At 39.6% G+C, this 17,117-nt stretch overlaps 1 protein-coding gene across 4 annotated transcripts in view; it reads left to right on the top strand.

Annotated features, from left to right (window-relative positions):
• Positions 1-17,117, top strand: part of WNK3 (WNK lysine deficient protein kinase 3) — a 189,415-nt gene that overhangs the window by 65,749 nt on the left and 106,549 nt on the right. For all 4 annotated transcript variants that reach the window (XM_061410236.1, XM_061410235.1, XM_061410234.1 and 1 more), the window contains 3 exons: positions 10,078-10,369; positions 11,163-11,356; positions 11,528-11,677. In XM_061410236.1, the coding sequence (XP_061266220.1) occupies positions 10,078-10,369; positions 11,163-11,356; positions 11,528-11,677 (636 nt within the window). The remainder of the gene's footprint in view (positions 1-10,077; positions 10,370-11,162; positions 11,357-11,527; positions 11,678-17,117) is intronic.

Genomic DNA, 17,117 nt, shown 5'->3' with positions numbered 1-17,117 from the left:
TTTCAGTATCCTGCCTGGAGGTTAAGGATGTGGTTATTGGTGCATTTTGGTAGCCAAGTGGGGAAGAGTGCTGGCAGTTTCTGTGTATGGCATTCAGCATGCATATGGTCATATAATCTTCTTATTTTTCACATGATAGCTATACCTTCAACTGTGCCTGGTGTTCCCTAGTCCAGAGATCCTCTTTTACCCTTTCCAGAGAACAAAATTTTAGACTTTTTGAGTAGGGGAGAAGCAATCACCCAAAGAGGTGGAAAGGAGGGTGGGAGATCAGAACCTAATACCTAACTACTTCTGAAAACCCTTTCACTTAATCTTCCTTATTTTAGTCATCTCTTGACTTTACCCACTTCTGTAAGTACCTGGTATGGCTAGTTCCTATGTATTATGAGTTTTATTCAGTATAAATGAGAATGATTCTCAGCTTTCCCTGACTCACCTTTACCAGTTATTATCTGTTTTCGACATCCCCAAATGTCCAAAATGTTTGTTGTTGCAGTTGACTTTATTCTGTCTATCTATCCTTGTGAGTTTATGACTTAAAAATCCATTTACTCTGGATTTTTTTTTTGAACTTTGTGAAAGAGTGAAATTAAATATATGGATTCCATCTAACATTTTAATCATTTTTCAACTATGATGAAATTTCCCCAAATCTGTAGAACCTTGAGACATACTTTAAAATACAGACTGTAGAACTGAGAATAATATGCCTGACATCTCTTCAGGTCATTATCTGTGCTACTCAGCCCTATTCCTTTTAGACAACAAGCCCTTAATGTCTCTCATGTAACTCTACTAACACATAGTAAGATATAGCACTTTGCTATGAGCATACATCAACTGCCTAGAGTGCTGATTGCTGGACTTCATCTACCTCTCCCTCAGTAGCCTTCAAGTTCCTTGTTTTATTTAATCCAGGTCAGACTTTCCCTTCTTCTGTGATTCTTTCTCTACTTCCACTAGAAAGGCTTCTGTTCCTTTAGGGCTTATTTTGAAGCAGCTTATTTCTACCTCTTATTTCATTTTAAATTTTTATACATTTCTTACCACCAGCTTGTGTGTACTTATAGGAAAAAGGACCAGCTTAGGCACTTATGTTTCTGGAGCCTAGTAATTTTTTTCCTATTCCAGGCTCTGGCATTTGTACATGTCTGATTAAGAAAGAACATTCAGTTCAGTTCAGTCACTCAGTCATGTCCGACTCTTTGTGACCCCATGAACCACAGCATGCCAGGCCTCCCTGTCCATCACCAACTCCCGGTGTCCACCCAAACCCACGTCCATTGTGTCAGCGATGCCATCCAACCATCTCATCCTCTGTCATGCCCTTCTCCTCCGGTCCTCAATCTTTCCCAGCACCAGGGTCTTTTCAAATACGTCAGCTCTTCGCATCAGGTGGCCAAAGTATTGGAGTTTCAGCTTCAACATCAGTCCCTCCAGTGAACACCCAGGACTGATCTTTAGGATGGACTGACTGGATCTCCTTGCAGTCCAAGGGACTCTCAAGAGTCTTCTCCAACACCACAGTTCAAAAGGATCAACTCTTCTGCACTCAGCTTCCTTTATAGTCCAACTCTCATATCCATACACGACTACTGAAAAAACCGTAGCCTTGACTAGACGGACCTTTGTTGGCAAAGTAGTATCTCTGCTTTTTAATATGATATCTAGGTTGGTCATAACTTTTCTTCCAAGGAGCAAGCGTCTTTTAATTTCGTGGCTGCAATCACCATCCACAGTGATTTTGGAGCCCAGAAAAATAAAGTCTGACACTGTTTCCACTGTTTCCCCATCTATTTGCCATGAAGTGATGGGACCGGATGCCATGATCTTAGTTTTCTGAATGTTGAGCTTTAAGCCAACTTTTTACTCTCCTCTTTCACTTTTATCAACAGGCTCTTTAGTTCTTCTTCACTTTCTGCCATAAGGGTGGTATCATCTGCATATCTGAGGTTATTGATATTTCTCCTGGCAATCTTGATTCCAGCTTGTGCTTCTTCCAGCCCAGTGTTTCTCATGATGTACTCTGCAAATAAGTTAAATAAGCAGGGTGATAATATACAGCCTTGACGTACTCCTTTTCCTATTTGGAACCAGTCTGTTGTTCCATGTCCAGTTCTAACTGTTGCTTCCTGACCTGTGTATAGGTGACTCTAGAGGCAGGTCAAATGGTCTGGTATTGCTATCTCTTTCAGAATTTTCCACAGTTTATTGTGATCCACACAGTCAAAGGCTTTGGCATAGTCAATAAAGCAGAAATCGATGTTTTTCTGGAACTCTCTTGATTTTTCAATGATCCAGCAGATGTTGGCAGTTTGATCTCTGGTTCCTCTGCCTTTTCTAAAACCAGCTTGAACATCTGGAATTTCATGGTTCATGTATTGCTGAAGCCTGGCTTGGAGAATTTTGAGCATTACTTTACTAGCGTGTGACATGAGTGCAATTGTGTGGTAGTTTGAGCATTCTTTGGCATTACCTTTCCTTGGGATTGGAATTAAAACTGAATTTTTCTATTCAGATGTAACCTAAATCAAATCCCTTATGACTATACAGAGGAAGTGAGAAATAGATTTAAGAGACTAGATCTGATAGAGCGCCTGATGAACTATGGACGGAGGTTCGTGACATTGTACAGGAGACAGGAATCAAGATCATCCCCAAGAAAAAGAAATGCAAAAAAGCAAAATGGCTGTCCGAGGAGGCCTTACAAATAGCTGTGAAAAGAAGAGAAGTGAAAAGCAAAGGAGAAAAGGAAAGATATACCCATTTGAATGCAGAGTTCCAAAGAATAGCAAGGAGAGATAAGAAAGCCTTCCTCAGTGATCAATGCAAAGAAATAGAGGAAAACAATAGAATGGGAAAGACTAGAGATCTCTTCAAGAAAATTAGAGATACCAGGGGAACATTTCATGCAAAGATGAGCTCGATAAAGGATAAAAATGGTATAGACCTAACAGAAGCAGAAGATATTAAGAAGAGGTGGCAAGAATACACAGAAGAACTGTACAAAAAAGATATTCATGACCCAGATAATCACAAAGGTGTGATCACACACACTCACCTAGAGCTGGACATCCTGGAATGTGAAATCAGGTGGGCCTTAGGAAGCATCACTACGAACAAAGCTAGTGGAGGTGATGGAATTCCAGTTGAGTTATTTCAAACCCTAAAAGATGATGCTGTGAAAGTGCTGTACTCAATATGCCATCACATTTGGAAAACTCAGCAGTGGCCACAGGACTGGAAAAGGTCAGTTTTCATTCCAATCCCAAAGAAAGAAAGAACATGAAACAAATTAACTATTTTTAATAGCATTTGGAATTTGGGGTAGGAAAATAACTCTGCTAGTAAAAAATAAAAGTAAAAATCTTAAATGTTAAAGATGTGACTTTGAAGAAAATTGAAATTGTATCAAGCATCTTCTCTGACCACAACGCTATGAGACTAGATATCAATTGCAAGGAAAAAGCTGTAAGAAACAGAAACACGTGGAGATTAAACAACACGTTTCTAAATTACCAGTAGGTTACTGAAGAAATCAATAGGGAAATTATAAAATTTCTAGAAACAAATTACAGTGAAAACATGACAACTCAAAACCTATGGGATGTAGCAAAAGCAGTTCTAAGAGGGAAGTTTATAGCTACCTCAAGAAACAAGAAAAACATCTAATAGACAACATAACTTTACACCTAAAACAACTGGAAAAAGAAGAAAAAAACCCCAAAATTAGTAGAAGGAAAGAAATCTTAAATTCCCGAGCATAAATAAATGAAAAAGAAATGAAAAAAACAATAGTAAAGATTAATAAAAATAAAAGCTGGTTCTTTGAGAAGATAAAATTGACAAACCCTTAGCCAGACTCATCAAGAAAAAAAGAAGAATCAAATCAACAAAATTAGAAATGAAAAAAGAAAGGTTACAACAGACAATGAAGAAATACAAAGGATTATAAGACACTATTATGAATAACTATATGGCAATAAAATAGATAACCTAGAAGAATGGACAGATTCTTAGAAAAGGTCAGTCTTCCAAGACTGAACCAGGAAGAAATAGAAATGATGAACAACCCAATTACATGCACTGAAATTGAAGCTGTGATCAAAAATCTCCCAAAACACAAAATCCTGGTACCAGATGGCTTCACAGGAGAATTCTGTCAAACATTTAGAGAAGAGCTAATGCCTATTCTTCTAAAGCTGTTTCAAAAAATTGCTGAGGAAGGAACACTTCCAAATTCATTCTACAAGGCCACCATCAGCCTGACACCCAAACCACACAAAGACAAGACAAAAAAAGAAAACTACAGGCCAATATCACTAATGAACATAGATCCAAAAATCCTCAACAGAATTTTAGCAAACAGAATTCAGCAACACATCAAAAACCTCATACACCATGATCAAGTTGGGTTTATTCCAGTAATGCAAGGATTCTTCAATATATGGAAATCAATCAATGTGATACACCATATTAACAGATTGAAAGATAAAAACCATATGATCATCTCATAAACTCAAAATGGATTAAAGATCTAAACGTAAGACCAAAAACTATAAAACTCCTAGAGGAGAACATAGGCAAAACACTCTCTGACATACATCACAGCAGGATCCTCTATGACCCACCTCCCAGAATATTGGAAATAAAAGCAAAAATAAACAAATGGAACCTAATTAACCTTAAAAGCTTCTGCACATCAAAGGAAACTATTAGCAAGGTGAAAAGACAGCCTTCAGAATGGGAGAAAATAATAGCAAATGAAGCAACCGACAAACAACTAATCTCAAAAATATACAAGCAGCTCCTACAGCTCAACTCCAGAAAAATAAATGACCCAATCAAAAAATGGGCCAAAGAACTAAACAGACATTTCTCCAAAGAAGACATACAGATGGCTAACAAACACATGAAAAGAAGCTCAACATCACTCATTATCAGAGAAATGCAAATCAAAACCACTATGAGGTACCATTTCACACCAGTCAGAATGGCTGCGATCCAAAAGTCTACAAATAATAAATGCTGGAGAGGGTGTGGAGAAAAGGGAACCCTCTTACACTGTTGGTGGGAATGCAAACTAGTACAGCCACTATGGAGAACAGTGTGGAGATTCCTTAAAAATTGGAAATAGAACTGCCTTATGATCCAGCAATCCCACTGCTAGGCATACACACTGAGGAAACCAGAAGGGAAAGAGACACGTGTACCCCACTGTTCATCGCAGCACTGTTTATAATAGCCAGGACATGGAAGCAACCTAGATGTCCATCAGCAGATGAATGGATAAAGAAAGCTGTGGTACATATACACAATGGAGTATTACTCAGCCATTAAAAAGAATACATTTGAATCAGTTCTAATGAGGTGGATGAAACTGGAGCCTATTATACAGAGTGAAGTAAGCCAGAAGGAAAAACACCAATACAGTATACTAACGCATATATATGGAATTTAGAAAGATGGTAACAATAACCCGGTGTACGAGACAGCAAAAGAGACACTGATGTATAGAACAGTCTTATGGACTCTGTGGGAGAGGGAGAGGGTGGGAAGATTTGGGAGAATGGCATTGATAGATGTAAAATATCATGTATGAAACGAGATGCCAGTCCAGGTTCGATGCACGATACTGGATGCTTGGGGCTAGTGCACTGGGACGGCCCAGAGGGATGGTATGGGGAGGGAGGAGGGAGGAGGGTTCAGGATGGGGAACACATGTATAACTGTGGTGGATTCATTTTGATATTTGGCAAAACTAATACAATTATGTAAAGTTTAAAAATAAAATAAAATTAAAAAAAAAACCATATGATCATCTCAGTAGATGCAGAAATAGCCTTTGACAAAATTCAGCACGCATTTATGATTAAAACTCTTTAACAAATGGGCATAGAAGGAACCCACTTCAACATAGTAAAGGCTATATATGATAAACCTAGAGCAAACATTATTCTCAATGGGGAAAAACCGAAAGCATTCCCCCTAAGATCAGGAACAAGACAAGGGTGTCCACTTTCCCCACTATTATTCAACATAGTTCTGGAAGTCCTAGCTTCAGCAATCAGAGAAGAAAAAGAAATGATTCCAGATTGGAAAAGAAGTAAAGCTCTCACTGTTTGCAGATGACAGGATATTGTACATAGAAAACCCTAAAGATAGTATCAGAAAATTACTAGAACTAATCAGTGAATTTAGCAAATTTGCAGGATACAAAGTCAATACACAGAAATCACTTGCATTTCTGTATACTAACAATTAAAATAAAATGTCAGACTTTATTTTGGGGGGCTCCGAAATTACTGCAGATGGTGATTGCAGCCATGAAATTAAAAGATGCTTACTCCTTGGAAGGAAAGTTATGACCAACCTAGATAGCATATTAAAAGCAGAGATATTACTTTGCCAACAAAGGTCCGTCTAGTCAAGGCTATGGTTTTTCCAGTGGTCATGTATGGATGTGAGAGTTGGACTGTGAACAAAGCTGAGCACTGAAGAATTGATGCTTTTGAACTGTGGTGTTGGAGAAGACTCTTGAGAGTCCCTTAGACTGCAAGGAGGTCCAAGCAGTCCATCCTACAGGAGATCAGTCCTGGGTGTTCATTGGAAGGACTGATGCTAAAGCTGAAACTCTAATACTTTGGCCACCTCATATGAAGAGTTGACTTATTGGAAAAGACTCTGATGCTGGGAGGGATTGGGGGCAGGAGGAGAAGGGGACGACAGAGGATGAGATGGCTGGATGGCATCACCAACTCGATGGACATGAGTTTGAGTGAACTCCGGTAGATGGTGATGGACAGGGAAGCCTGGCGTGCTGCAATTCATGGGGTTGCAAAGAGTAGGACATAACTGAGCCACTGAACTGAACAATGAAAAATAAGAAAGATCAATTAAGAAATCAATCCCATTGACCATTGCAACAAAGAGAATTAAATATCTGGGAATAAACTTACCTAAGGAGACAGAAGAACTGTACACAGAGCATATTGAAAAGCAGAGACATTACTTTGCCAACAAAGGTCCGTCTAGTCAAGGCTATGGTTTTTCCAGTGGTCATGTATGGATGTGAGAGTTGGACTGTGAAGAAAGCTGAGCGCCGAAGAATTGATGCTTTTGAACTGTGGTGTTGGAGAAGGGTCTTGAGAGTCCCTTGGACTGCAAGGAGATGCAACCAGTCCATTCTGAAGGAGATCAGCCCTGGATTTCTTTGGAAGGAATGATGCTAAAGCTGAAACTCCAGTACTTTGGCCACCTCATGCGAAGAGTTGACTCATTGGAAAAGACTCTGATGCTGGGAGGGATTGGGGGCAGGAGGAGAAGGGGATGGCAGAGGATAAGATGGCTGGATGGCATCACTGACTCGATGGACATGAGTCTGAGTGGACTCCGGGAGATGGTGACGGACAGGGAGGCCTGGCGTGCTGCGATTCATGGAGTCGCAAAGAGTCAGACACGACTGAGCAACTGAACTGAACTCAACTGAATGAAAGAAATCAAAGATGACATAAACGTATGGAGAGATATTCCATGTTCCTGGGTAGGAAGAATCAATGTTGTGAAAATGACTATACTACCAAACACAATCTACAGATTCAATGCAATCCCTATCAAATTACTAACAGCATTTTTCACAGAACTAGAACAAAAAACTTCACAATTCATATGGAAACACAAAAGACCCTGAATAGCCAAAGCAGTTTTGAGAAAGAAGAATGGAGCTGGAGAAATCAAGCTTCCTTGACTTCAGTTTATACTACAAAGCTACAGTCATCAAGACAGTATGGTGCTGGCACAAAAACAGAAATACAGACCAATGGAACAAGACAGAGAGCCCAGAAATAAACCCATGTACCTGTGGGTACCTTATTTTTGACAGAGGAGGCAAGAATATACAGTGGGGCAAAGACAGCCTCTTCAATAAATAGTGCTGGGAAAACTGGACAGCTACTTGTAAAAGAATGTAATTAGAACACTTCCTAACACCATACACAAAGATAAATTCAAAGTGGGTTAAAGACCTAAATATAAGACCAGAAACTATAAAACTCTTATAGGAAAGCATAGGCAGAAGACTCAATGACATAAATCAAAGCAAGATCCTCTGTGACCTACCTCCTAGAGTAATGGAAGTAAAAACAAAAGTAAACCAGTAGGACCTGATTAAACTTAAAAGCTTTTGCACAGCAAAGGAAACTATAAGCAAGGTGAAGAGACAACCCTCAGAATGGGAGAAAATAATAGCAAATAAAACAATTGACAAAGGATTAATTTCCAAAATATACAAGCAGCTCATACAACTCAATACCAGAAAAACAAACAACCCAATCAAAAAGTTGAAACTCCAGTACTTTGGCCACCTGATGCAAAGAGCTGACTCAAGTGAAAGGACCCTGATGCTGGGAAAGATTGAGGGCAGGAGGAGAAGGGGATGACAAAGGATGAGATGGTTGGATGCCATCACCACCTCAGTGGACATGGGATTGGGTGGACTCTGGCAGTTGGTGATGAACAGGGAGGCATGACGTGCTGTGGTTCATGGGGTCGCAAAGAGTCAGACACGATTGAGTAACTGAACTGAACTCAATCAAAAAGTGGGAAAAAAGACCTAAGCGGACATTTTTCCAGAGAAGACATATAGATGGCTAACAAACAGATGAAAAGATGCTCAACATCACTCATTATTAGAGAGATGCAAATCAAAACTACAATGAGATACCACCTCACACCGGTCAGAATGACCCTCATCAAAAAGTCTACAAACAATAAATGCTGGAAAGGGTGTAGAGTTAAGTTAACACTCTTACACTGTTAGTGGGAATGTAAATTGATATAGCTACTATGGAAGACAGTATGGAGATTCCTTTAAAAACTAGGAATAAAACCACCATATGACCCAGCAATCCCACTCCTAGGCATATACCCTGAGGAAACCAACATTAAAAGAGAGACATATATCCCATTGTTCATTGCAGCACTATTTACAGTAGCTAGAACATGGAAGCAACCTAGATGTCCATTGACAGATGAATGGATAAAGAAGTTGTGGTATATATACACAATGGTATATTACTCAGCCATAATAAAGAACACATTTGAGTCAGTTCTAATGAGGTGGATGAACCTAGAACCTATTATAGAGAGTGAAGTGGGTCAGAAAGAGAAAGATAAATACTGTATTCTAACACATATATACAGAATCTAGAAAAATGGTACTGAAGAATTTATTTACAGGGCAACAGTCGAGAAACAGACATAGAGAATAGACTTATGGACATGGGGAGAGGCGAGGAGAGGGTGAGATGTATGGAAGCAGTAACATGGAAACTTACATTACCATATGTAAAATAGATAGCCAACGGGAATTTGCTGTATGGCTCAGGAAACTCAAACAGGGGCTATGTGTCCAACCTAGAGGGGTGGGGTGGGGAGGGAGATGGGAGGGAGGTTCAAAAGGGAGGGGATATATGTATACCTATGTCTAGTTAAGGCTATGGTTTTTCCTGTGGTCATGTATGGATGTGAAAGTTGAACTGTGAAGAAGGCTGAGCACCAAAGAATTGATGCTTTTGAACTGTGGTGTTGGAGAAGACTCTTGAGAGTCCCTTGGACTGCAAGGAGATCCAACCAGTCCATTCTGAAGGAGATCAGCCCTGGGATTTCTTTGGAAGGAATGATGCTAAAGCTGAAACTCCAGTACTTTGGCCACCTCATGCGAAGAGTTGACTCACTGGAAAAGACTCTGATGCTGGGAGGGATTGGGGGCAGGAGGAGAAGGGGATGGCAGAGGATGAGATGGCTGGATGGCATCACTGACTCGATGGACCTGAGTCTGAGTGAACTCCGGGAGTCGGTGATGGACAGGGAGGCCTGGCGTGCTGCGATTCACGGGGTCGCAAAGAGTTGGACACGACTTAGTGACTGAACTGAATTGAACTGAACTGATGGCTGATTCATGTTGAGGTTTGACAGAAAACAGCAAAATTCTGTAAAGCAATTATCCTTCAATAAAAAAATTAATTAATTAATTGAAAAAAGAGATGTTATTTGCTTATTATGTTTTGTTTGTAGGTCAAGTCAGGATTCTTCCATGAAAGTGATTCCAAAGCTGTTGCTAAGTCCATTAGAGACCGAGTGACCCTGATAAAGAAGACAAGGGAGAAGAAGCCAGCTGGCTGTTTGGAAGAACGCAGGGATTCCCAGTGCAAGTCTGTAGGGAATATACTCCCTCAGCCCCAAAATACATCTTTGCTCCCTCCTGTTCAGCACACTGGGGCGGAATGTGAAGAAACTGAAGTTGATCAACATGTGCGACAACAGCTTCTACAAAGAAAACCACAATATCATTGCTCCTCTGTTACAGGTAACACAGTTATAATGTATAAAAGGAAACATGTAATTGTATTCCATTATCTTTAAATAGTACTTTTGTATGTTTCAAAGCATTTTGTTATCTATCCTTTCATTAATCCTTTTCCAAAATCTGTAACTAGACAAGCCAGCTAGTTTCCTTACTTTAAAATTAAGAAACTGTTCTGTTAAGTGACTTGTCCAAGGTACTAGTTGAATCAGGATTATAATCTTTTTACCATTTTTAAGAGTCTAACATGAATCTTTTAGTAAAGGAAATATGGATCTAAAGATAGAACTTATTTTTCAAGAGAAAATTTTCTGGACTTTAAGAACTTTTGTATTTTAGACTCAAGTATAAAATTAACAGTTTCTCTAATTTTTCTGGCTGTAATGCGCTCTCTTCTCTAGAAGGACAGAGTGTTTTCATAGTGATAACCCATTGTTCTATAAAGGCAAGGCAGCATTATTTTGTGGCCAGGTTCTATGAAAATGAGAATATTAACTGAAATCCTAATGGCACACATAGATTAGTTAGGATATGCATGAAATGGCCAGCAAATGGAGTTAACTTTTATGTAATTCTTTGTAGTTTTGCTTTACTAATAAAATTTTAGTTATACCATAATATCAGCATGGAAAGTTTACATGATGGTTTTTGATTAATTCTGCAGTGTACATATCTTATTTGAAGTTGTTTCAGGTTGTCAGAGTAAAAAAGAAAAAAAAGAGTGCTTACCATTTCCTATTCCGTCTGGACCTTGTGTTTTGAGTCTTTCTCTTCTACCTTATTTTCTTTGTCGTAGGTGACAATTTGTCTGAGGCAGGAGCAGGATCAGCTATACACTCAGATACTTCAAATCAGCCCAGTGTAGCCTACTCCTCAGACCAGATGATGGGCTCTCAAATGGTTTCTAATATGCCGCAGACCGAAATAAATATTCTGGAGAAAATTTATCCATCCCAGCAACTAGTGGGACATTACCAGCAGATTTCAGGGGTGAGATGAACTGTTATATATATATATATATATTTTTAATATAAATTTATTTATTTTAATTTTGAGGCTAATTACTTTACAATATTGTATTGGTTTTTTAAAAATATATCATCAGTATATTTACTGTAAATGGGAGAATTTATCTTTAATCTTTTTGTTCTTATTTAACAGTTGCAGAAGCAGCCAAAGCTGACTCAGCCCCAAATTTTGCCTTTGGTTCAAGGTCGGTCCACTATTTTGCCTGTACACGTCTTTGGACCTCCAATTGTCTCACAACCCCAGGTTTCACCTTTAACTGTCCCAAAGGCCTCACAGATAAAGGTAAGATACATTTTAGAGGCTCTGTATTCAGTTAAACATATTTAACACTGCCTAGGGCTTCCCTGGTACCTTGGGCTTCCCTGGTAGCTCAGCTGGTAAAGAATCCACCTGCAATGCAGGAGACCCCAGTTCGATTCCTGGGTCAGGAAGATCCCCTGGAGAAGGGATAGGCTACCCACTCCAGTATTCTTGGGCTTCTCTGGTGGCTCAGATGGTAAAGAATTTGCCTGTAATATGGGAGACCTGGGTTCGATCCCTAGGTTGGGAAGATCCCCTGGAGGAGAACATGGCAACCCACTCCAATATTCTTGCCTGGGGAATCCTCATGGACAGAGGAGCCTGGCGGGCTACAGTCCTTGGGTTCACAAAGAGTCAGACATTACTGAGCAACTAAGCACAGCACAGATTTTTCTGACAGGCAAAGGCTCTCTTATATAGATTCATCCTAGTTTATATAAAAGTCACTGAAAGCTTAAAGTTGTTTGTATTTTCCTCCACTTAAGACATTCTTCTTGAGGATGTGCCTAATATTGTGTAACTAGAATCTTGAGACACTACTTATATAATTGGAAAAGAAACTGAGAATTCCATATACGGATAAAAAATTTATTTAGGACTCTAATCCCTTTTTCTTGGTTTGTTTTTTGTGTTGGACTTCTTAGCATGATTTGGATGTGGAGGGATGTCTTTTGTAGTTAATTAGAAATAGTATCTCATAGACTGTTATAATTTTTAGTACTTTGATCTAAATTCTTGACTTGTTTTGTTCACATTTATTTCTGTAGAACATGTTTTTTCATTTAGACTCTCAAAGTCAACATTACTCATTTCTGACAACGAGTACACATTCTTTCTGAGTGTTTGTATATCAGTACTATATCCTGGTTTCCTAGGTTATAGACTTTGGATACATGGTTGGGCTTTTCTTTGCCATCCCATTTTCTTTTCTCAACTTCACCATCCCCTACGTGTGTCTTCTCTCTTTGGGAATGAGATCATCTGAGCTCCTAGGCATTCTTTGTATACGATTTAGTTAGCAGCTGGTGCATCTGTTGGTTTTAAGAGATTAGTATATAGTCAAAGTTCATCAGCACACTTTTAATAACTGCCATCTCTGGGGGTATAAAACAAGATAAAATATGGTCCTTGCCTTCAAAAAGCTCAATCTTGTAGGGGAAAACATACACATACTTGACAAATGCCAGACACATTTAAAATCTGCTGGGGATATATTTGGCAACCCACTCCAGTGTTCTTGCCTGGAGAATCCCAGGGATGGGTGAGCCTGGTGGGCTTCTGTCTATGGGGTCACACAGAGTTGAACACAACTGAAGCGACTTAGCAGCAGGGGATATATTTAATATGGTATAGTTGACAGTGCATGGTGTGTGGCTAGTGTTTGTAGCTTATGTGGTATATGTTCATTCTTGAGTTCATGTTGTGGTTGGATTTATCTCTTAAGACTATAATGCAAAGTGTGTTGGATGGATGCTTAAATTATTAATAATAATTTAGGTTCAACCACATAAATATACAGGTTTGTGTATTTTGAAAAAAAAGGATAAAAAACTTATGGAAGTGTTATTTACCTATTTAAAATAAAACCTGCTGGTGTGGCTAAGTCATTTCAGTCGTGTCCGACTCTGTGACCCCATAGACGGCAGCCCACCAGGCTCCCCTGTCCCTGGGATTCTCCAGGCAAGAACACTGGAGTGGGTTGCCATTTCCTTCTCCAATGCATGAAAGTGAAAAGTGAAAGGGAAGTCGCTCAGTCGTGTCCGACCCTTTGCGACCCCATGGACTGCACCCTACCAGGCTCCTCCGTCCATGGGATTTTCCAGGCAAGAGTACTGTGTGAAGTGCCATCGCCTTCTCCAAAAATAAAGTCTGCAAAGTTATAAAGAAGACAGTGAAAACCATATACTATCTCCAGCTAGAAATCAATTATCATTTATATTTGGGGGTAGAGACTCTAGATTTGACTGTGGTTCAGATCATGAACTCCTTATTGCCAAATGCAGACTGAAGTTGAAGAAAGTGGAGTAAACCACTAGACCATTCAGGTATGACCTACATCAAATCCCTTATGACTATACAGTGGAAGTGAGAAATAGATTTAAGGGACTAGATCTGATAGACAGAGTGCATGGTGAACTATGGGCGGAGGCTTGTGACATTGTACAAGAGATAGGAATCAAGACATCCCCAAGAAAAAGAAATGCAAAAAGCAAAATGGCTGTCTGAGGAGGCCTTACAAAGAGCTGTGGAAAGAAAGGAAGCCAAAAGCAAAGGAGAAAAGGAAAGATATACCCATTTGAATGCAGAGTTCCAAAGAATAACAAGGAGAGATAAGAAAGCCTTCCTCCATGATCAATGCAAAGAAATAGAGGAAAACAATAGAATGGGAAAGACTAGAGTTCTCTTCAAGAAAATTAGAGGTACCAAGGGAACATTTCGTGCAAAGATGGGCTCAATAAAGGATAGAAATGGTATAGACCTAACAGAAGCAGAAGATATTAAGAAGAGGTGGCAGGAATACGCAGAAGAACTATACAAAAAGATCTTCACGACCCAGATAATCATGGTGGTATGATCACTCACCTAGAGCTGGACATCCTGGAATGTGAAGTCAGGTGGGCCTTAGGAATCATCACTACGAACAAAGCTAGTGGAGGTGATGGAATTCCAGTTGAGTTATTTCAAACCCTAAAAGATGATGCTGTGAAAGTGCTGTACTCAATATGCCAACACATTTGGAAAACTGAGCAGTGGCCACAGGACTGGAAAAGGTCAGTTTTAATTCCAATCTGAAAGAAAAGCAATGCCAAAGAATGCTCAAACTACCGCACAATTGCACTCATCTCACACACTAGTAAAGTGATGCTTAAAATTCTCCAACCAAGCTCAGCAATTCGTGAACCATGAACTTCCAGATGTTCAAGCTGGTTTTAGAAAAGGCAGAGGAACCAGAGATCAAATTGCCAACATCCACTGGATCATCGAAAAAGCAAGAGAGTTCCAGAAAAACATCTATTTCTGCTTTATTGAATATGCCAAAAACTTTGACTGTGTAGATCACAATAAACTGTGGAAAATTCTTCAAGTGATGGGAATACCAGACCACCTGACCTGCCTTTTGAGAAATCTGTATACAGGTCAGGAAACAACAGTTATAACTGGACATGGAACAACAGACTGGTTCCAAATAGGAAAAGGAGTACGTCAAGGCTGTATATTGTCACCCTGCTTATTTAACTTATATGCAGAGTACATCATGAGAAACGGTGAGCTGGAGGAAGCACAAGCTGGAATCAAGATTGCCGGGAGAAATATCAATAACCTCAGATATGCAGATGACACCACCCTTATGGCAGAAAGTGAAGAACTAAAGAGCCTCTTGATGAAAGTGAAAGAGGAGAGTGACAAACTTGGCTTAAAGCTCAACATTCAGAAAACTAAGATCATGGCATCTGGTCCCATCACTTCATGGCAAATAGATGGAGAAACAGGGGAAACAGTGTCAGACTTTATTTTTGGGGGCTCCAAAATCACTGCAGATGGTGATTGCAGCCATGAAATTAAAAGACGCTTACTCCTTGGAAGGAAAGTTATGACCAACCTAGACAGCATATTGAAAAGCAGAGACATTACTTTGCCAACAGTGGTCTGTCTAGTCAAGGCTATCGTTTTTCCAGTGGTCATGTGTGGATGTGAGAGTTGGACTATAAAGAAAGCTGAGCACCAAAGAATTGATGCTTTTGAACTGTGCTGTTGGAGAAGGCTCTTGAGAGTCCCTTGGACTGCAAGGAGATCCAACCAGTCCATTCTGAAGGAGATCAGCACTGGGATTTCTTTGCAAGGAATGATGCTAAAGCTGAAACTCCAGTACTTTGGCCACCTCATGGGAAGAATTGACTCATTTGAAAAGACCTGATGCTGGGAAAGATTGAGGACAGGAGGAGAAGGGGATGACAGATGATGAGATGGTTGGATGGCATCACTAGTTCAATGGACATGAGTTTGGATGGACTCTGGGAGTTGGTAATAGACAGGGAGGCCTGGCGTTCTGGCATTCATGAGGTCGCAAAGAGTCGGACACGAGTGAGCAACTGAATTGAACTGTGTCTTTAAATCTTATGAATATATGAACTCTAGATTTGTCTTTTTGTGTACACATATAACTTTTTTTATACATACATATGTATATCACATACATACTATTTTGTAGCCTGCCTTTTTCACCTAATATTTAGAATTCACATAAGTAAGCACTTTGACCAGTGAGGGTCTTTTTATAAACCTAGTGGTTTAAGTTTTAGGAATTATTACAGGCAACCTATATGTATTCAACCAACTCTCTCCTCTCCTCTTGAGAGAGCTTCTTTGTTCCTTTTAGCTATGATATTAAAATCCTTTTGAGATTTCTCTTAGAACTTCCACTTTCTGGTGTGTGAAGGTGTCAGATTCAGTTACTCTGAATTTCTACCATGGTTTGAATGAGTTATGTGACAAGTTCAGTAAATGAGAGGCCATGAGCAATATTTTGTTGGGGGCTAGTCTCAGTCTGTTAGTGTCTTCAATTAACATTTGTTTGTGATGTTATTAATAGAATTTTTATAGGACTAACACTATACCCAACACCTTTTGGATAAGTTCCTAAAATCTTTATAGTGTGTTAGTCTCTCAGTCGTGTCCAACTCTTTGCAACCCTATGGACTGTAGCCTGCCAGGCTCCTCTGACCATGGGATTTTCCAGGCAAGAATACTGCAGTGGGTTGCCATTTCCTTCTCCAGGGATCTTCCTTACCCAGGGACTGAACCCAGATCTCCCGCATTGCAGGCAGATCCTTTTATTTTCTGAGCCACCAGGGAAGCCCCCAAATCTTTACAACATAGCATTATTTTACCTATCATTCTGTCTGGGACTCCCCCCATTAAATTGAACATGCTATATGCATTTATTTTATTTTTAATTAAAAAATTTCTGGCTACACTCTGCAGCTTGTGGGATCTTAGTTCAATCAAGGATTGAGCCCAGGGCCCTGATAATGAGAGCACCAAGTCCTCACCATTGGAGGCCAGAGAATTCCCATGATACACGCATTTATAATTTGAATTCTTTTGCATCAGCACCAGGAACTACAGCTGAGTTTTGGAGCAGATGTACAAATTTTAGCTCAACCTGTGGCTTTAGACTTGTCAGTTACTGGAGTTCCACAACCAGTCTTGTTTATAATTTCTCCTTAGACATTGCATGCTTCACAAATGATTTCCCAGGATCTAATGGTTGGTCTTCAACTTGAACTTGACCCTAGAAATGGGAATCAGGCATTAACTAAATTATCAAATGCCAATCAAATTTCTAGTTTCTTATCAGTTAATCACCTCCAGCTTTGTCAAATTATTCTTTTGCCCAACTTGCGAGCAGTGCACAGAATGC

Source organism: Bos javanicus, chromosome X (genome assembly GCF_032452875.1).
Source record: "Bos javanicus breed banteng chromosome X, ARS-OSU_banteng_1.0, whole genome shotgun sequence".
NCBI lineage: Eukaryota > Metazoa > Chordata > Mammalia > Artiodactyla > Bovidae > Bos > Bos javanicus.
The sequence above is the reverse complement of the archived record's forward strand: the minus strand, read 5'-3'. Positions and strand labels throughout refer to the sequence as shown.